The following is a 22,348-nucleotide window of genomic DNA, read 5'->3' on the forward strand; positions in this document are numbered from 1 at the left end:
CGTCATGTGTTCCACTGGGTCTCCGCCGGGTTTGTACTCGGGTAAGCACAGCTTCTCCGTTAAAGAGGCGACGGCGTATCTGCTGAGGACGGCTTGTTTGGCCGTCAGGAGCTGTGAGGGCGGCGACCAAAGCAGCTAATTGGTCATTGGTCGTCTTTTGGACTTCGTCTTGACGAGCAAGTCGAGCCATGATAGAGCTCATAAAATCTGCGGCGATAGGTGGCGCGGCTTCGGGCGTTGGAGTCGGTTCTCCGCCCGGAGCGCCGATGGCGTCGTCTTGAACCATGTAGATCCTGTTACGCTCGAACCAAAGTCGTGTGACTGTAGTGTGCGTTGCAAGGCGACGAAGAGTCAAGGGACAGGTTATGTCCTTTATATTGTTTGAACATGATTCAATCGACTAAGATGAAAGAAGTCAGAAATGGGATGGCTAAAGACGTTTTATTTAGATTTGGTCTGAAGGGTTACAAGAGTGACGAGAAGATGAAAGAGCAACAAGATCGAGGCGTAACAAGATCAAAGAGATAGCCTAAAACCCTAGATCTAGCCGCTCAGTCTGTTCCAATCCCCTCTCTTGTTGCTTCCCCTTCCCTTTTTATAGAACTCCTGCCCCTGATCCCCTAATTTCGTACCTCTTTGGGCCTTGGTGCGAGGGGCCGAGTATACGGGCCTGGACAAGGCTCCTTCCAAGCCGGGCACTTCTGGTCGACTTACTCGACCGGCTAAAAGTACTCTGAGGCCAAGCCGACGGGTTTAGCCGCTGAGCCGACCAAACGTCGATCCGACTTGCTGGATTAGGGCCTGTTATTCGATGGACCTTGTGGAGGGGTGTAATCCATCTCCTACATATATCGAGCCAAGCGATAAGAGCTGTCCAAGTATGGAAGAGCAGAGGAGAGTATCCTAGGCGCTTAATAACCATGTTCCAGACTTGTTCACTAAAGGAGCACCTTAGGAAGAGGTGGTCCCTGCATTCATCCACCTGGTTACAAAGAAGGCAGACTGTGTCTGTTCCCGGATCCCAAGTAGACATTCTATTGCGAGTTGGTAGTCTGTTCAACTGAGCCACCCACATGTGAAAAGCTTGGCTCGGGATGTGTCCACTAAACCAGATTGCCTCTGTCCAATTTTGTTGTTCACCCCTGCAGCGAATGGCATTCCAAGTATGGGACTCAGAGAAAGAAGTGAGAGAGATACCATCAACTTCCCAACTGTATCAACTTTCAAAAATTGTTTATCAAAGGAATTTGATATCTAGATATAAGATGATACTTTGACCAAAAAAAGATATAAGATGATGATACACTGATACTACCTGGAATCAAGATTTTATAGGAAACATTCTTCAATCTCTAACCAGCTTTACCTTTTCTTTAATAACCTTTTAATAATAGCCAAAAAGCAAAAAGAGAGGAAAATAATTGTTGCTTCTTTGAATGTTCTTCATCAACTTCAGTTTCATATCTCTTTATTTTCTTTTGAATCTCTGTAATTATGAAGGTCCCCCATTTATGACTTCTTCACATACATTTTACTTTTCAAAAAAGAGTTCAAAGGAAAACCATTGAGGAAGACATAACCTATCTAAACTCCTTCATGCATCTTCCTGAACAAAGTATTAATTAAGGTTACTACAAAGCTTTGTGTCCAGCTAGATAATAACTCCACTGGTGTTGGTAAACAGCACATAGTTGCAAGTTATATATATTCGAGCGATAAGCAAACAAAAAAAGTATTCAATAACAGATTAACAAAAGCAACTGATAAGTGTTTCACGCAGAAAGAAGCAAAGAGAGAGCTTAAAAGCCATTAGAGATTATATACAATACTGATGTTTTTTCTTTTCAAATTTTCAAAACTAAGACCAACAGATCTGTCCAGAATATGACATGAGAAAACAAAGACAAGAGGATTTGTATAAGAAATAAAAGGCCAAAGAATTTGATTTTAAGTCAAAAGAAACAAACTTAAGAGTGAAGCAAAGAAACCTCTTTTTCAGTGTTGTTCATTGCTAGTTTCCACTTTAATCATTAAAAGCTCATCGATAGGTTGTCGACAAATGGGACATTTGTTAGACTGAAACCTCAGCTCTTTAGCGCAGTCACTGCACAAACACTGCAAGAGACAAACACAACATGAGTTAGTCATAGGATAATTCAACCAAAACGTGACATTATTGTGAAAAGTGAGAAGTTTTTACCAAATGTCTACAAGGCATCACGGCGGTGTCCTTAGGTTCAGTCAAGCAAATAACACATTCTTTGTCACCACTATCCTCTAACCCTGACGCAACATCATCATCTTGTGCGGTCGAGTTATCGATACCATACAACTCACGTAGCTCATATCTAGCTCCTTCGATCCATAAGATCTGTTTCATGACTTTCACTTTGAAAGATCCATCGTCAGTCTTCTCCAAACACGCTAGCGTGATTTGCTTGTGAACTAATGGTTCCTCTGAACCCGAGCTTGGTGAGATCACTGTCTCTGCTGATATTACAAGTGGGTACACCTCGTCTGGTAATGGGTTCGATAGATCGTCGAGTGAAAAGAAACCTAGGTCTGTTCCTGTCCCTGAAGGTTGTACAAACTTCTGTGCTGTACCTTTTTGGAAAGGGACTTGGGTTGGTTTGAAAGCTTCTGGAAATTGAGGGACCATTGTGCAGTTTTCTTCCTCTTTTGCGAAAAATATGATAGTAAAACTGAAAAATGAGACAAAGGAACATAATGAGAACACCCTTGTTAGATAATCATACTAATGTACTCATATATCATATAAATAACCTCAACTCTTGATCATAAGGTCTGTTCTATACTATACAACTCTTCTCATTCAGATTGACAGAGCATTGAAAGTTTACATTTTACAGAACGTGAAAGCAGTTTTTGATTCTGCGATCAAGGAAGTGATCAAACCTGTGGTTAAACAAAAGGAGAAGACTAAGAAGAAAAAGAAGCAAAAGTCAACTCATGGGTGTTTATCGTGAGTGTATAGATACACAGACCTTAACAAACTCTGCTTCATTTGATTTGAAAGATACTGTTTGAATCTTTCTTTTTTGGACAGAAATATTCTGTGTGGGAGGATGGTGACTCGGCATTGATGATGTTGATCTTAAATTTCACTTTTGAGTTTGTGCGATAAGTGAGTTTGCAATATATTAGTCATTCCATTGTAACAAACTTAGGCTAAACACTCTTTTATCTTCTGGACTTTTAGTCCGGATACGTAGATGTTGGACAAGACAAGACAAACAGTACACATCAAGTGTTATTTAAAAAAAGTTATCGTGAACGGTTTATTACGTTTCTGTTTGAAGACCAACCCAATAAACGATTATATTAATGATAGTAACACAGTCTTTTTTTTTGAAACACTGATAGTAACACTGTCTATTATTAACAAAATTTCACTATAATTCTACATTAAATTTAAAGTCAAGTTAAGCTTGAAATCAGTCTTCTAAACTTTTAATGTATAATATATTAAATTTATGGCAACTAAATGATAAGCATTTATTTAATTATCTTCTCAAGTCCACAGGAATGAATATGAATTGACTTCTTTATCTTCATGTCATGGTTCTCTTTGGACTTGATGTGTTATGGACGTGAGAGAAACACTGGGGGGCACATAGTTTCTCAGATTCTGAAGAGACATGGGAAGAACATATGCAAATGATTCACAATGAAGTCCATAAGCTCTCGTTGTATCTTCTGTTAATAACTTGACAAACAAATGCGCATGTAAATCAAAACTCAAACACAAACAAACACCCATTCCTCAAAATAATTAAAGTGTAGCAAGACACCTATGATAATTTTGCAGATTTGTTCAACTAAAAAACCTTGTTGATATTCTCTCATGCCATGTCCTTGTAAGATCGTTTAGGAGGTTTTATTTGTTTTGTGATATATGTAAAATTCATATCTCCTCAATGCCTGATAATAAATTGTTTCGCGCAGTATTATCTTTTATCGGTAAAATTATTTTTGATGATGTGAAATAATTGTTTAATTCGTGCAGTATATAATTTTTTGGTTTCAAAATTTCCCGCGTTTATTTAAACTCTATAGATCTTATGGTTTCAAAACTTCTCGCGTTATATTTAAACTTTATAAATCTTATGGTTTCAAAATTCCGGAGTTTCTAACCAACATTTATAACTTTCATAATTTCGAAATTCCCGCGTTTTAACTGAAATAAAATAAAATAAAACAATGATGTGTGGCACATATATAATCTTTGTTCATCTAATCATTTTTCTGCATAAGCTTTTGAAAGTATTCGGCTATACGCCTTTAATCTTATTTTATTTTTTTTCTAGAAAAAAGTTTACATGATGAGAGGCTCTGATAAATCCTCATTCGCCTTTAATCCCTCTGGCTCCGTAACCCCAAACAATTTGTATTTAAAAATTACAAACTTTACCAATTTTCCTATATACAGAGCCATATACATAAATATACACATAAACCCAATCAAGAATAAATGTGGGGACACATAGTTAAAGAACATCACTTTGAAGGTTTCAAGTAGATAATTGCCATTTATTATCAGTTCCATAACCATGGCTGGTACCATCTATATTATTAAAAGAGAAATACCCATTTGAAAATGTTCTTACTTTATTAATTAAACTCCTTATTTTTTTGCTTGTTTTTTTCAGTTGCACTTATGAAATATCATAAAACGAATAAAACTACCTAATTTATTACTTATCTTTTCAGTTAAATTAATGAAATATGCTTAAATGAATTTAAACTTCCTATTTTATTGTTTGTCTTTTTCGGTTACCTTAATGAAATATCCTTAAATAAATTTGGACATAATGTAATTTAATCAACCAAGAAAACTCATGAGTTATCCCTACGTGCATAATTTTAATAATAGAGATTTTAAAAAACGTGCATCATTAAAATGTTACCTAAAATATGCAGCACTAATATATAACATGCATCAATAAAAGTATAATTTAACTCAAACAATTGTAGGGATATTATTTTCAGTTGATTAAATTTAAAAATAATTATTTATTCAAAAAATATTTAAGAATGACTATGTTTTTAAAAATTATATGGTATTATTTGCTCATAACTCATTTGTCATTTGCTAAATTGTTAGAAAGAAAATTTTAGCATAATATAACTCAGTTGTCATTTGCTAAATTTATGGTTTTTATTTATATTTTTTATTTATTAATTATAATATTTTCATTTTATATTTGAAAGATAAATGAATTTTCTTTCAATCAATATTTTTGTAAATGTATTTTCTTAAAAATAATCAATTTAAATTATTATTATCATTGGATATAATTATTTTTGACATAATTTGAGTTTTCGTTTACATCAAAACTTATCATATTTTAGGATTATTTTAATCTAAAATGTAATTTTCGTATTTTTCAAACAAATTCTAAAAATATTTTGTTTTAATTTTTTAAAAAATATTGAGTTGCATTTCAAATAAAAAGGTAAAGATATTAAAAATAATCTAATTAAAATATGTAAAATTTATTATAGTTTTAAGGAAATGGTCAAAATAAAAAAAATTACACATATAAAAATCATGATTTTTGTTAACTGGGCAGATCATTATTTATATGATATCGCACACAAATTTTTTTTTCTGTTTTTACAATTATCTAATTGACTCTATATACTCATTTTTATATATTTTTATATGATATCATACATTCGTAAAAAAATAGATAGTTTAAGATGCAATACACATACATCATTTAATAAAATAAATAATTAAAAAATAAAAATTCATAGATCAGGGTCTAGTTAGTTCTAAAACCACCATCACCATAAGTATCATCATCATAATCACCAAATTCCACATGCTTTCCATGCCTTTCTCTTTTCTTTTTGGGTTTATTAGAACTCATATGTATTCAATGGAAGTTATATAGGTCGAAATTGTGAATATGTATACTGTTTATGGCAATCCATTAATCTGTGCATTTATCACATTTGACTTTATATAATTATATGCTTATGGAAACTGAATCATGTGTGATTAACTGAACAAATCTAACTACGTAGGTTGTAAATATATTTTTGGGGTAATATGTTTTTGGAAACTGAATCATGTGCATTTATCACATTTGACTCTATATAATTATATGTTTATATTTGCTTTTCTTATGTTTTCCTTGTTTTTTTATTTTTAAAAATAAAATAATCATTTAATGTTAGCTGTAAAAGAAACTAATAAAGAGTGGTTACATATATAGTTTCAGTAAATAGTTTCAGTAAATAGTTTCAGTAAAGAGTAGTTACATATCAAGAAATTAATATAGAGTAGTTTTGATTATGTGAAATAATTGTTAGATTTATAAAAAGAAAAAAATATAACGTTTATAGCTTTTGACACTTTTTCATACTTACTTAAAATGTAAATTTTTATAATTTTTTTCGTGTTAGTTAAACTGTATAAATTTTATGGTTTCAGAATTCTCCATATTTTATTTACACTCTATAAATTTTATGGTTTCAAAAATCCCACATTTCTAGTTAATATTTGTAACTATTATAACTTCAAAATTCCCGCATTTTTAACCAAAAACAAAAAGAAGTAAAATAAGACAATGATATATGGCTATATAATATTTGTTCATTTGATTTTTTTTGCATAAACTTTTGAAAGCGTTTAGCTATAGGCTTTTGATTCTTATTTTATTTTCCTAGATAGAGTTTACATGATGAGAGGCTTTGAGACACCTTCATTTACCTTTAATCCCTTTAGCTTGGAAACCACAAGCAATTTGTATTAAAAAAATACAAATTTTATCAACTTTCCTATGTACAGAGCCATAAACATTATACACATAAAAAGATTGATCTCTTCAGAATTTATTTAATCAGACGTTCAAAAAAAGAAAGGGACAATAATAATTTAGTTAATAAAGTTATGGAAAAAGATGAAATGGATCTGACACCATATCCATCATCCTCTCTGGCAGATTCAGTGATACCTCAAACCCTATAGACGTATGATGACCTTGATGTGGATTCTGCTTCTCTTTCTTAGATGTGTATTTATAGTCATTTTTTAAAAGAAGTTTTGCCTTTGCAGCGGTTTGAGAGTATTATGAGAGCAACACAAGGCGCATTGATTGTTGCTTCAACCCTACAGATGATTCTTGGTTTCAGTGGCCTCTGGCGCAATGTTGTTAGGTTAAGTCTAAAAGGAAGGAAATAGTCTCAAACATTCGTCTTCCTACCACAATATTATTTACAATACCATGTAAAATTTTCATTTTGTGAATTCATTTTTAGGTTCTTAAGTCCTATCTCAGCTGTTCCACTGGTGGGTCTGGTACGAGTTTGGTTTCCCAGGGGTAAAGTCTACTCTAGAAGATGCCACTCAAACACTAACTATCAAACAATATAAACGAGAATGTTAATTTCTCTGTTACATTCCATGTTGCTAAGTGCGTAGAGATTGGGCTGCCTGAGCTTCTTATTCTAGTATTTGTTTCACAGGTACTATCTCCACTTACTAACACAATAAGTCTGTCTAATTCCTTAAATATCTTTGCATAATTTTGTTTTCTGATTTCATTTTCTGGATGTTTCCTGTTTGCAGTATCTGCCTCATGTGATCAAATTAGGGGAAAATGTGTTCGACCGGTTTGCTGTGATATTCGCTGTGGTGATTGTATGGATCTATGCTCACCTTTTTACAGTTGGTGGAGCATACAATGGTGCTGCACCAACTACGCAAACAAGCTGCCGGACTGATCGTGCTGGCATCGTAGGTGCTGCCCCATGGTAAGTGTTTACAGCTTAGCTTGGTATATACGTGGCTGCAAAGAGCAGTGAAGAATCGAAGTATCAAAAGACAACTGTGATCAGGGAGTCGCTATTCTGATATCAGGGTTGTTTGGTACTGGTGCTGGCTCCTCTGTCTCGATGTAAGCATCTCTCAGATGATACGTGATTCTTGCAGAGAAATTGCTGGACTATTAGCCGCCCTGACAAGAGTTGGTAGTAGAAGCCTTGTCCAGATAGCTGCAGGCTTCAAAGAGAACACACTGCAATCAAAGCCTATGGTCCTGTCCACACATGCGCTCGTTGGGTATGTAGTAATCATCTCATAGTTTTTTCTTCTTCGCTCTTTCCAGAGCTGATGAAACTCTTTATTTTCAACGACATGGTGAATGTCCCGTTCTACTCAGAACCTTTTGTTGCTTGTGCTGTAGCCTTCTGCTTGGACAACACATTGCACAAGAAAAGATTGTTCGATAAGGGAGAGCATTGGTGGGACAAGTTTTATCTATCTTCCACAAGAATTGACGAGTTCTACTTTCTTCCTTTTAAATCTCTCAGCAAAGAAAAGTATCCACAGCTTTTACTTAATTTAAACTTTCATACCGAAGTACCAACATCAGAGATCAACCAAAGTTTAGGTCTTTTTCCTTACTACTAATTAATAAAGGAGAGAGTTCAACCACAACTAGCTAAATAAACTAAAGTTTAGGTCTTCTCTTCACCTCCTCGATCCATCAACTCTCTGAAACTAAAGTAGTCTTGTCTTGTCTTCTCTTCACCTCCATCTTGTTCTGGTTCCAACCCACCTACTCTTTATCGCCATCCATCTTCTCCTCCTTTTCGCGCGTTGCTTCTTCCTAAACGCCTTTGCCCTCAGTCTGCTCTTCAGTCTGCACTTCTCCTTTTTGCTAAGCTGCCTGATTGGGAGAGATAAAAACTCTCTCCAGTCCCACTTGCTGTCAAGTTGTATACTCAGTAGATCTCCCGAAACAGATTTGGTGTTATAGGCCATTAACGTTGTGTGACCTTCCTTTCTCAGCCTGTTGAACGTCGTCATCTCCTGTTGCGTGACCATCACGTTGTGAGGAGCTGGGTTGCTATCAAGCCACTTATTGATTTTCTGCTTGATGAACTTGTCGGCTATCTGGTTCTTATTTTTTGATTCTCGTCCTGTTAAGAGGTTCTGAAACAGAGGATTCATCAATTAATCTAGGAGAAAAAGATAAAAATAGCACTAAATCAAGTTTATGTTCCCAAACTAGCATTCAAGATCAAAAGTCACAAAGGATGGGGTTTAGGATTTAGGTTTTAGGGTTTAGGGTTTAGAGTTTAGGGTTTAGGATTTAGATTTTAGGGTTTAGGGTTTAGGGTTTAGATTTTAGAGTCTAGAGTTTAGAGTTTAGGGTTTAGGGTTTAGAGTTTAGGGTTTAGGATTTAGATTTTAGGGTTTAGGGTTTAGGGTTTAGATTTTAGAGTCTAGAGTTTAGAGTTTAGGGTTTAGGGTTTAGAGTTTAGGGTTTAGGATTTAGATTTTAGGGTTTAGGGTTTAGGGTTTAGATTTTAGAGTCTAGAGTTTAGAGTTTAGGGTTTAGGGTTTAGAGTTTAGGGTTTATGGTTTATGGTTTAGGGTTTAGAGTTTAGGATTTAGGGTTTAAAGTTGAGAAATGATGTTTTGTGGATAAGATTTCAAATTTTGAAAAATAAAAAAAATTAAAATTTTCAAAGGATAAATTTAGAAAGGTGCTATTTTGGTCATTTTAGTTTTTGAGTACTATTTTTGTGATATAAACTTAGAAATGTGCTATTTTGGAGATTTGCTCTTAATCTAATAGCAAGTCCATTAACATATAAAAAAACAAGTCCATTAATCTAATAGCAAGTCCATTAACATATAAAAAACAATTCCCAAAAATTCCGAATAAGTGAATCATGTATCGCTTACTGTTGTAATTCCTTGCTCGCCAAATTTTGATATTCGGCCCAAGCTCAGGAACATAACTATCCAGAAAAGGCACGACCACGTTGACCACCAAGTTCCCGCGATTAAAACCGTCTTCACCCAGCTTTTGCTCGATGAGACCATAGAGTTCTGTGGAATTGAGGTCGCTTGGGACTCCACAGTTTTCTATGTCCACCCAAACGATTGTGTCCTTCTCCGCTGCAGCACAAACATAACCAAAAAAAAAACATAACTTAGAAGCCTAGAAAAAAAAATGAGAAAAAAAAGCAAAGAGCTTACGCGAACAAGGAGGATCTCCTCCACCTCCTCCTGCCAACATCATTATCTGCACAAAATGTTAACTTGCTCAAAAAGTAATCACAATAAACAGTATTAAAGATTCAAGAACCTAAAAACCCAGCAAAAAGTTTCGTCCTTTTCTTCTTCAAGAACCCAAAAACCCAGCAAAAAGTTTCATCCTTTTCATCTTAAAACTTGAAGATCCACACAGAAATCAAAGAAACCCCCTAAACCTCAACTAAAGATTCAAACTTTTTCCCTTCAAACTTCAGATCTACAATGTGAATGAAACAAAAACCCTAAAGATTCTTACTTTTTTTGCCTAAAACCCTTCAGATTAGAAGTTTTGCTTTATGTCTGCAATTTTTGTTTTTGTTTACCATGCTAGCAGCAACACACAACGTAACTCATCATATATATATGCATCAAAGTGTTGTGTTACACTGGCAAGCTTGGGCTTCCTCTTCATTTCGGCCCATTTAGCTCTCATAACTTTTCAACCTTTTTTCTTCTTCTTTACAAGAAAGTTTTCTGTTTTCTGAATACAAAGGTAATAAATAATACACTACAAAATATAAATTAGCATCATTTAATAGTAAGTGATATTATTATTATTTTATTTTACATCAATTCAATAAAATGATATGCTTTTTCATATTTTGTATCATTTTACAAAAATTGATACTATGATAAAAAGTTGTATCAGTTAAATAAATGATGTATTCATTTTTTGTTTGTTGACATCACTTATTGAAATGATACTTTTACTTCAATAAAAGATTGATGCTAACTTAAATTATATAATTATATTTATCTTTGACATCAGTTTAATAAAATGATGTTATTTTAATTTTAATTTGCATCAATTAAAACATTTGAGTTAATATAAAGATAATTTACATCAATAAGACAATGAACGTAATTATCTAATATCCCAGGAAAAAGAGAACCACTATCATGAACGTAATTAGAAGAAAAAACGAAAAAATAGATCATGATCGTACAAATATTTTTGTGTTTAACTCTTTTTTTTTTTTGCTTTTATTTGATTGGTCATGACCTCATATAACTGTTCACCTCAGTAAAATATTTTTGACTAACTATATCTTCATCTTCCTCTTCCTCTTCCTCTTCCTCTTTCGATTTCTTATATATTTTATCAGTTTAAAATTTATGGTTCTAAGTTATTGGATTCAAAACAAATTTTCAACAAGAATCAAGCACTTATATGAGTCCTTATGATGACAGTTTGGTTTTTTCTTATGAAGGATAATGAATGTTTCCGGAAGGTATTATTTTCTTCCTTTTTCATTTCTTCAGTTTCTTGAGAAAATTCTAATGTTTTAAACAAGCAAAAGGCAATGAAAAAATGTTTCAAACCGAAACATATATAGACTAGAAAACGAAAAATAAAAATAGGATAGGATCAAACTGATCACTTCTGTAATAACAGTTTCACAACTTTTCGACCTCTACAATGCAGCTTTCCCCAACCGCTTGCTCTCTGGGAAATGTTTTCTCTACAATTTGAAAAACGTAACATAGTGTTGTGGGAAATGACATGCATACAAAGAACCAAAAAGGAAGAAAGCAGACATAAAAAATGAGAATTTTAATGACATCATCTATAAAAGCAGACATAAAAAATGAGGAAATAAAGTTTGTGACATGTTACCTGAAACGGAACCAAGCCGTTAGATTCCTCTCCAATGATAGGAAGAGGCTTGAAACCAACTGCTTCTTTCCCATGAAGTTAGATAAGTAGCAATTAGAGTATATGTTGCAGTGATATGATAGTCTTCTTCTTATATATGTGTATATATGTACATATTTTTCTGAGATCAAATATCAGTTTATATATTTCATTTTGAAAGTCAACATTGTTTAAGGAAGATTAAAAGCGTTTCAGAATTGCCATTATGAAAATGAAATATTGATTAAACTAGTATAGCATGGGCAGATTAATTGTTAAAATTATTCATATAAAATTTTTTTGTTCAAAGTGTATCTTCTACTCTATTAAAATATAGTCATATTTTTTATCTACTATACAAAAGTTATAGTTGGACTACTTCCACACAATTATATTTAAACATATGAACCAAATTGATTTTTCATCTAATTTAATATAAACTAATTTACAAAGATTTTTTGAAGATTTGAGGAAAAAAAATACCCTACTTCGCTTCTCTCTAGGTTTTACCTCTGCTTTAATTCAAATAGGTATATCATATTAGGCACCACAGCATATTTTCCCGATTTCAAATTATCAACATGTTCAGAGAGAGAACAAATATTTTATTACCGCACATGCGTGCTACGTAATAAAAAATATGCCAAATGAAGTATTCCAAGTTAAACTGCCATAAGACTTACCTAGGCACGACATAGAAGCGAACTAACTATTGTAATATCATACCAAAAAGAAGCACAGGGAGAATTGCAAGTGGATAAGTAACAATGAAGAGTAGATAAATATATATGATACTTATGCACAGAAACAACAGTCACCTTCTCATAGCATTTAAATTGCGGTTGTCAAGATTGCTATTTTGTCATCTGGTTTTCCAACCCACTACCCACATGTCATTTTTGAGGCCGGGGCATCATAGAAAGCAGACATAAAAAATGAGAATTTTAATGACATCATCTATAAAAGCAGACATAAAAAATGAGGAAATAAAGTTTGTGACATGTTACCTGAAACGGAACCAAGCCGTTAGATTCCTCTCCAATGATAGGAAGAGGCTTGAAACCAACTGCTTCTTTCCCATGAAGTTAGATAAGTAGCAATTAGAGTATATGTTGCAGTGATATGATAGTCTTCTTCTTATATATGTGTATATATGTACATATTTTTCTGAGATCAAATATCAGTTTATATATTTCATTTTGAAAGTCAACATTGTTTAAGGAAGATTAAAAGCGTTTCAGAATTGCCATTATGAAAATGAAATATTGATTAAACTAGTATAGCATGGGCAGATTAATTGTTAAAATTATTCATATAAAATTTTTTTGTTCAAAGTGTATCTTCTACTCTATTAAAATATAGTCATATTTTTTATCTACTATACAAAAGTTATAGTTGGACTACTTCCACACAATTATATTTAAACATATGAACCAAATTGATTTTTCATCTAATTTAATATAAACTAATTTACAAAGATTTTTTGAAGATTTGAGGAAAAAAAATACCCTACTTCGCTTCTCTCTAGGTTTTACCTCTGCTTTAATTCAAATAGCAATACTCACTCGGATTAACAGCTATAGCATGGATCGTCAATTTTGGTTCTTTCACTTCATCAATACAACTTACAACCAGATGAGCAATATTATAGTTACTCTAGAATGAATGTTTCATTTTCTTAACTATTTCTTTCTCTTGCATTCGAGAGGGTGGGCAAAGATGGTTCTCATTAACTCTTTGGTGTTCTAAGAATCAACCCAAAACTGTACATTTGTGGGAAGTGTCAGAGTCTTTTCGGCACTTGGAGTGGTAGCTAGAGGGAGAGGTTGATCCCCAACAGTTCTATAACGCTGCAGGTTCTTACCTCAGACCAAAGTCTGATATTGAATGAAAAACCTTACTTCAACAAGTTTGGCTACGAGGGAACATCGGGTTCTCCGCGCGGTGAGGCCCAATCTACAGCTTACAGTGAAAGCACATTCTTAATTTCTTAAAAGATGATGGTGAGGCCTAATCTTGAGCTTGATTGGTGGGTTTTGAATACACAGTATTTTGAAGACTTTCGTATGTGATATCCACAGATGTGCTCATGACGTCCTAAAAGTGTGTAATGCTTATAGAAAAAGAGCTCTGGTGGCATATTTGATGATGCTCTGAGAAATTTAAGGAATATGTGTAATGCTTACAATCTATTTAAAGAAGGGGAAGAGAAAATGAAAGAGATGCCCTGAGAAGTTTAGGGAAGATGTGGACACGCTTCTGTTGAAGGAGTTCATTCTTCTTGGTGTCCCTGGTATGTTAACGTTGCAGAGAAGCAACAACAGTAACGACCAATAGAGTGACTTTCTTCAGTTTGACCTCCATTGCTTCCGTTTCTTCTTACTTTATTTCATTTTCCATTTCTTAGTATCATTGATCCTCTTTTCTTTTCTTATATTTGTCACGGCTTTATTGAGAAGTTTCTCTCATTAGAAAATACTGAAACTCAGTTTTCAATGATAATTTTTCAAAGAAATGTGAGTTTAAAATGTCTAACAAAATAGGTTTCGATTGTAACTTTCAAGCCTCAACTTCGTAATCAAGATGATATGTGGAAACGTGGGATTTGTTAAACTAAATTGACATCTAGAAATATGGAGATACGTAAATGTAAACGTGTCAGTCTATGGCAAAAAATTTCTTGAGCTGCCTCATCGGACCATTCATGTGTACTTTACGAAAACCTTTAAACCCTTCCCTTTATGCCAAGAACTTCCTATCGATTAATGGTTTTAAATTTATAACAACTCATAGTGCAAGTCTTCGTCAGATTGATATCTCAAGGAAAAAGAATCTACAACTTCTTAGAACAAACTCTCGAACTAAATCTGGTGATTAAAATGAAGAATTTCTTTCAATATCAACAAAGCCATGTCGAGGAGAAGCTTACTCGACTTCATCAAAAACATTAGTGCAATGCACATCCATCTAATCTATTAGTTTATGGTTTTATTTTTATCTACCATTAACAAACACTTAAAAAATTAGTTAATGTGAAATATTTGGTTATTTACATTAATTTGTTTTAATTATAACAAAATCTGTTGAGAAAGAATCTAACAAAATCTTACTTAAAATTTAAATATCTTTATAAAGTAACATATTAATTAATTTCGTAATTAGTAATATAATATTGTTATAAATCAATGTTAACTAAAATTTTATTAGAATACAAAAAAACAAAAATTATATACTATTTTTCTAATAAATTCTATAATTATATTATGTAATATATATATAAATAGAAGTGCTATATGAATCTAAATTTGAAAATGTATTAAATAGGTAAATTAACAAAAAAAATTTAAAATTCTTTTATTTAAATAAAGGAAAAATTTTATGTTTACCACTTTCAAGGTACCACTTTTCATTTTTGCCACCACTTAAGAGACATTTTCAAAAATACCTTGTTCATTAAGTGACAAAATACTCGTATGCCATTGTTATCTATATATAATAAATCATTATTTAAATAAATAAAATTAATAAAAATAAAAAAAATAATAAAAAATTAACTTTTTTATGCTTCGAATTATACTTTTTTAAATTCAAACTTTTTTATAATTTTTTTTTATATTTTTTTTCGAATTTTTTTTTTATTTTTTTTTCAAAATATTTTTTTTGAAAATCGAAAATTATGAAACTATTTTTAATATTTTTTTATATTTTTAAGTATTTATTTATATATTTATTAGAATCTTGAAATTCACATTCTAAAAACCCTACCCCACCCCTCAACTCTAAACCCTAAGTCTAGATTAGTTAACCCTAGGATATAAGTGTATTTTACCCTTCATTAAAAGTGAGGGTAAAAGTGATTAGTGTAAACATGAAAAATGGTACCTTGAATGTGCTATTTGTGGCGATTTCCCTCAAATAAATTACCACTCATCACTAAAATGAGTTAAAATTCGTAAAATATATCATATTGTTATACAAAAATAAATTTATTAACATAGGTTAAACATGTGTATCTACAACTACAAATTATATTTTTATTTATTTTGAAACTCACAACAATATATTTTTTAAAACGTTTATATACAAAAATATAATAATATATAATTACTTTTAGTTCATATCCTATTGAAAAATATGTTATTAAGAAACTATGGTATTTTAGTAATTCATTTAAAATACTAATGACAAATCAAATTTTGATTTTTTTTTTTAATTATAAAAAAAATCTGCTGAGAAAAATCTAGAAAATACTATCCAAAATTAAAATATTTTTTATTAAATAATGTATTAATGTATTAACAAAAAAACAAATTCAAAAAATTCATGTAGACTTCGAAACTCAAAAATAGTAGTAGTAATTTTTCAAAGTTTTCCTGACAAAATATAAAAAAAACATATTCAAACTCAAAATAATATTTAAAATTTTACAAAAGCTAAAATTATAGATAATAAAGAATAACTTTTTTAAATGCTTCACGAAAAAACAAACTATATATATTGTAAAAACTAAAGAAATCTAATACTTTGAAATCTTAACTAACAATAAAAAGAAAATTTAATATCATAACACAAAAAAATATCTTATATCAATAAAATTTACTAAATTAATATGATAGATGCTACTATATATAAAATTTATTAAAATAATAGGACTAAATTATTTAAACAAAACAGTGTTTTACTTATAAAATATGTAAAAAACAAATAATATATGTTAAAATCTATTTTCTTAAACACAACATGTAAATATAAATTACCTTAAACATATTAATTTTCTATAATATAAATAAATAAATTTTAAAAATGTATTATAGCAAATTGTATAAATTAAAGAAAATAATATTTTGAAAGAGGTTATCTATTTGATTATTTCATATTGTGATTTTACGGTACCTAACTCCAAAATATATTAGTAAGTAATACAAATTAATAACAAAGTAAAATATATTAAACAAATCACTATATATTAATATTGCTGAATACAGAATATAAATATTATAGAGTTACATAATCTATAATACTAAAATAGAAATTATATATTTAAAACATTTGTAATAATATCAAATACATTTATAAAATAAAAAAATATCCGCACAAACGTGCGGATTAAAATCTAGTTATAATTTAATTTAAGAGAACAAAAACATAAATCTTGATTCTTCAAGTGCTGAAAACTTCAGACTGTCTCAATGATTTCTTTCAGCATAGTTTTGATATACTCTGCCGTCTACCTGGTACCCCCAAAACTTTATAAGTGGAGCTAGCTTTTCATCTAGTGGTTTTCACTTCTAACATATAACTAACTATGTTAAGGTTTAAAGGCTTCTACATTCAGGCCTGGAGTTCGAATTTCAGACTATGCAATTTATTGTAGATTACAAGAAATTCAGGTTTCAAAACTCGGAGAAGCGATTTATTAAAACAATTATGCAGACTACGGAAAAAAAACTTACAAGAGATCTTCAACATGATGCAAGTAAATCTGGTCAGACGTGGATCTTCGTAGGACGGCTCAGGTGATGTAGTTAGGCGTATGCCTTCATAAGGCAGGTAGTATTGTCGGTTGTCGAATCGTCTATGTAATATTTCTCATATCAAAATTGTAAAATCATAATAAATCAGCGTTAAAAAAAAAGTTCGATAATTTTAAAAATCATTAAATAAAATAGATGATAGATCCATACGATCTTATAAACAGGGAACAAAATTATCAAGACATTATGTATAATGTTTATAGCTTTGTATTGCTAAATATAATATACATGTCCAATCAAGTATCAACTATTTCAGTCCGAACCGAGATATATACTAAAGCATGCACAAGTCACATCTATAACAATAAAGTTGGATTGCCTCTCTCCTCCTGCGTCCACGTCAGCAAGGAAGGAAGGGCAATTGAGGACACGTGTCTTCTTTTTAAAACATTTACTCTCGATCTGTTTCAAGTTTAGACATCTTTTTCACATTCGGTTTGGGCTCATTTAGTTGTTTTGGCCCAAATTATAATTACGTTAGAGAAACCCTACCTTTCATCCTTTCGCCAGAGTAAAAAAAAACGCAACTTTGGTGACTCCCTTTCATCTTCTCAGACGACGTTACACCTTCGAAAATGACAATTAATCAACTACTCCCACTACGTACTCTTCAATCCTTCTTTAATTCGACTCACCTTTCCCCTGCTTCGTTACATATAAAAATGAGGATGAAGCGTATGAGCGATGAAGCAAAATCCTTTTGCTTTTCGAATTCTAGAATTCGAGTCCATTATCACTAAAACACGTCCACATGGTGACTTCTCAAGTTCACTTATCAGAGCTGAAGGTTGGCCACTGCAGAGAAACTGTTCAGATGAGACTAATTCGATTTGGGAGGCCCTCAATGTGAAAAAGGCGGTGAGCTGATGGTGTTCGACATGCTGCTTATTAATGTCAAGGTTAGCCGGAACCTTATTTCAATTTTTAATTTGCGATTTAAAGTTTTCTAACTTTTCTTGTAAGTGGTTCACTACGATCTATTGATCTGAGTGCTTTTGATGTTGCAAGAAGCAAACCAAAATTACGGTTTGGTGACGCTCCTGTCACGATTAGATTTCAGAGTTGTTCCCATTACGTTCTCAGTAACTTACCGAAGCGTGTGCCCAAACCGGAAGTTATAGCGTAATCATCTTCATAAAGCAAAAAAAAAAGTGTTCTGCAGGTCAATGCTTTGGTAATCTAATTATGAATTTCCAAACTTTCTGTGCAGTGGTTGAGGATGATAATAGTAGTGCACAATCCACAGAGTTCCTAAAAAAAAAAATGTGTTCTTCAGGTCAATGCTTTGGTAATCTAATTATGAATTTCCAAACTTTCTGTGCAGTGGTTGAGGATGATAATAGTAGTGCACAATCCACGGAGTTCCTTCTTGCTAGGCAGAGTAAATGTAAGCTTTGACAATGAGTGTAATCAACTTTACTTAACGTTTCATGTTATTTTCTGAGTATTCTTGGATTTGATTTTGTTTGCTTTAGGAAAGATCATTGTGCAAGCAGAAATAGGAGAAGAAAGGTTGTTTGCTTTTTAACTTGGAACTTTAAAGTTGACTTTAAACGTATTCTTTTTGCTAACTCTTTCAAACAATGATGATTTGTGTTTTCCTTTTGCATTACAGTTGCTGCTTCTCAAGTTGTTTGGATGGGTGGTGTGGTGAATTCAACGAGGTCAAATAGGTTCGCCAATGGATTAAATATCACTCATGTTGCTGCTCTTTTTTATTCTTATACAGCTTTTGCAATCAAGAACCATGGGTGAGTACTACAGCAGTAACATGTTATGTGATCTCGAACTCAATATACTAAGATGAAGTTATGCATGGCGATATAAAACCCTTGAAATACCTTTGGTCAATGCTTCCACGTTCCAACTAACACCATTGTAATTTTGCAGGGATGTCTATATATGCTTAAGTGTGTTCGACGGCATAGCCTACAAATTTCATATAAAATTTCAAGCCTTTGGCTCAAAACCTAAGGTTTTGTTTTGGTATAAATCCAGAAAAATGTTAGAGGTGATATACTACGTGTCTTTTTAATCTCCTGCATCTGGAACATAATAGCGATGTTTTAGTTATTCAAATGCGTCAATTAACTCATCTCCGTATTAACCTTAAGCTAACTTTCTGTTCAGGTCGGTTATTCCTCAACTTCGAGCGCTCATTTATTCTTTCACTCGGAAACTTCAGGTCAAAAGGTTGTTGACTGCTTAGTGGGTAAGGTTGAAGATGAAGCCTGGAGCTTGAGGATACAGAGGTCGAGACGCTCGCTGCACCATACTTATAGAAATTGGAGCTGAGGGATATCATTTCCTTGGGTTTTCTTGATGATTCTAGAGATTTAACTTCTTTGAGCCGTGTAACTGTACCATCTTCTAATAGGAAGTATGTTGCTCTCTAGGATGGAATTTTCGTCGTTGCTGATAATCTCATAGTATTAACTGCGTTTAAACCTGAAAACTTTACGTCGTATGCTTCTGATGCACTTCTTCTTCCGGGGCTGAGCAAAGCAGATAAATCTAAGCATGACAATCTATCTTGTAGTGTAGTTTTTTCTCATAATTTTCTATAATATATAAAGATATATTGAAATCTTTTGTTATTTTGCAATACTAAATTGATCTCCACAAACGGTTGTTCGCATTCTTTATAGGAGCCACCTCTATGTTTTGACATGTCGTTTCTGTGAAGGAAATTTTCTAAACACATTCTTACAACACCAATTGCAACAGATCAAACAAGTTCGTGTGCTTAAAACTGTCGGCTGAATACTGTGCCTACATTTAAAATACTACTCAAATCACACCTATACACAAACTAACGAAAACCAGTTACATTCTGGGCACATGTGCTAAAAGACCCATAAAAAATAAAATATATATTCCCTCACACCAACGTACGAAATACTGTATTTATTTCAATTATAAAATACTAAAACAGTTATAATTTTATTTAGTTTTACCTAATATAAATATTACATTAATTAAGTTATGAAAATCAATCAAATGAGTTTATTATATCTTTCAAAATCAATTATTTTATTCCAAACAAAACTCAATATATTTTTTCTTTTGACTGAAGGCATAAACTTAATATATTTATTATAGAAGTAAACAATCGGTTTATAAATATATTTTAAATATATATCTTTATCATTATTAAATAAAATTAAATTAAAATAACCTCACGATTTAAAAACAAGAATTATTTTTACATTTTAATTAGCCAAACTCGAAAATATATAAAGTGATGTATAGACTGAGTGAGACAAGTGAAAATGGAAGTAGATGAAACAAAAGAGAAAAAATTATAAGAAAAAATAGAAAATTCAGATTTAAGTTGCATTTTTTGTATTTTATTGTGGTCCTGTTCGTTTACCGTAGTCTCATACGGATCAAAATTAGAAAGAAAGAGAGAGATAGACAAAAATCGCATGTTGTTCGGACTAAATATCAAATCCTGAATTCATTTCTGTGTAACTTTCTGCCACAAATGGCATAATCATAGAGAGAGAGAGAGAGAGAGAGAGAGAGAGAGAGAGAGAGAGAGAGTAAAAAACATTTAGTCCCAACGAAGCGGAATATCAAGTTGGTGAGCCGTGTGATGGGAAACCTTCCCGCACAGTTCCCCTATCATCCAATTGAAAGCATGAAATACATGTTAACATACCATGACATTCACAACACTCACAACAACAAAAGCATGGAATACATGTTACTATACCATGACATTCACCACCCCAATTCAACATACCTTATTGAAGAAACCACCCAAATCGTGATGAATGAAGTAAGAGACGACATCAATATCTTAGCTAATCAAAGTTACTCTAACTATCAAAGACTATAACCAAAACGCAACATCAAGACTAGACGTTGATCTGATCATCACCGATCTAGAGGGTACTAATAAGCCTCCAACTACGGAAGAGGAAAACGATATATGCATTGTATGCTACGGAAATTACAACGATGGAAACAATCTTTGCTTTCTTACTTGCGGACATAATTTCCATTTTCCTTGCATTGATCAGTGGTTTCGTACAAAAATAAGTTATCCGGTATGTAGAGAATGTAATCTAATAAAAAGGTTTATTGGGTGCTAATCTTCAATATCATGTCACTTTTCTCCTCATTTCGATATTTTTCTTTTTAATATTTTTCTTTTTCTTTCACACCATTTAGATATTTTCCTTTTTCACCATTACAAATTTCTATATTTATTAAACTCCAAATCTGAAACTCAAATTTACATACCGCAAATATAAAATCATCAATGCAATAAAATATATCCATAATCGTGTATTGAAAAGTACCAAATCGCAAGTTAAGCTCCCGAAAAATGACATTGTTTCCTTATGAAAACGGACCGATGCTACAGAATTCTAGATTTATGTTGATCTTCACTTTGTACCTCTATACTTTGTTTGCTGCTCCTTTTTATTTTAAAACCCCACCCATCCCTTTTAATATATTATACTTATTAACCCTACTCTTTTTGTTCTCATGCAATCTCCTCTAATCCCACGTCCTTATACAACAATAACTTTCAACCCAAGCTCCAACAAATTCAACCTTAATGATAGGTAAAAGGGTGACACCAAAATTCTATTTAAATTTTTTATCATATACATATAAACTCTACTATTCATGTTCTCATGCATTCTCCTCTAATCCCGCATCCTTTTACAAGAATAGCTTGCAGCCCAAGCTCCGGCAAATCCACAACACTCACTTCCACACAAACACCTATAAGTGGTATTATTAAAGTTATATTTAAATAAAATCAAATTAGATCACGAAAGAACACAGCTTGAATATGTGTTGGTTGAGAAATATATCTCTCAGAAGTATGTGTCGATTAGAGGTGTCCTTGATTCAGTATATAAAGCCTTCACTTGAGATATGTAAAGATACAAACTCATTTTATTATCCAAATTATATTTAATTTGGTGCAACTGTCACCTATATATTATATTATCCAAATTATATTTAATTTGGTGCAACTGTCACCTATATATTATATTATCCAAATTATATTTAATTCTTACTTCATTCAAATATGGGATATAACTTACGATATTCATCTTTCGCCTGGACAAT

General features: G+C 32.1%; 1 protein-coding gene and 1 pseudogene across 1 annotated transcript; one reads left to right on the forward strand and one right to left on the reverse strand.

Annotated features, from left to right (window-relative positions):
* Positions 1-1,987: 1,987 nt before the first annotated feature.
* On the reverse strand, positions 1,988-3,101 carry LOC106315166 (probable E3 ubiquitin-protein ligase LUL3). The gene is made up of 3 exons (XM_013752921.1): positions 3,006-3,101; positions 2,201-2,755; positions 1,988-2,115 (listed from the first exon to the last, which is right to left on the reverse strand). Exons 1-3 carry the CDS (start codon positions 3,099-3,101, stop codon positions 1,996-1,998), a joined length of 771 nt encoding a protein of 256 aa, XP_013608375.1. The 3' UTR covers positions 1,988-1,995.
* Positions 3,102-6,936: 3,835 nt separating this feature from the next.
* On the forward strand, positions 6,937-8,279 carry LOC106315167 (annotated as a pseudogene).
* The last annotated feature ends 14,069 nt before the right edge of the window (positions 8,280-22,348 follow it).

This window comes from Brassica oleracea, chromosome C9 (genome assembly GCF_000695525.1).
Source record: "Brassica oleracea var. oleracea cultivar TO1000 chromosome C9, BOL, whole genome shotgun sequence".
NCBI classification, from domain to species: domain Eukaryota; kingdom Viridiplantae; phylum Streptophyta; class Magnoliopsida; order Brassicales; family Brassicaceae; genus Brassica; species Brassica oleracea.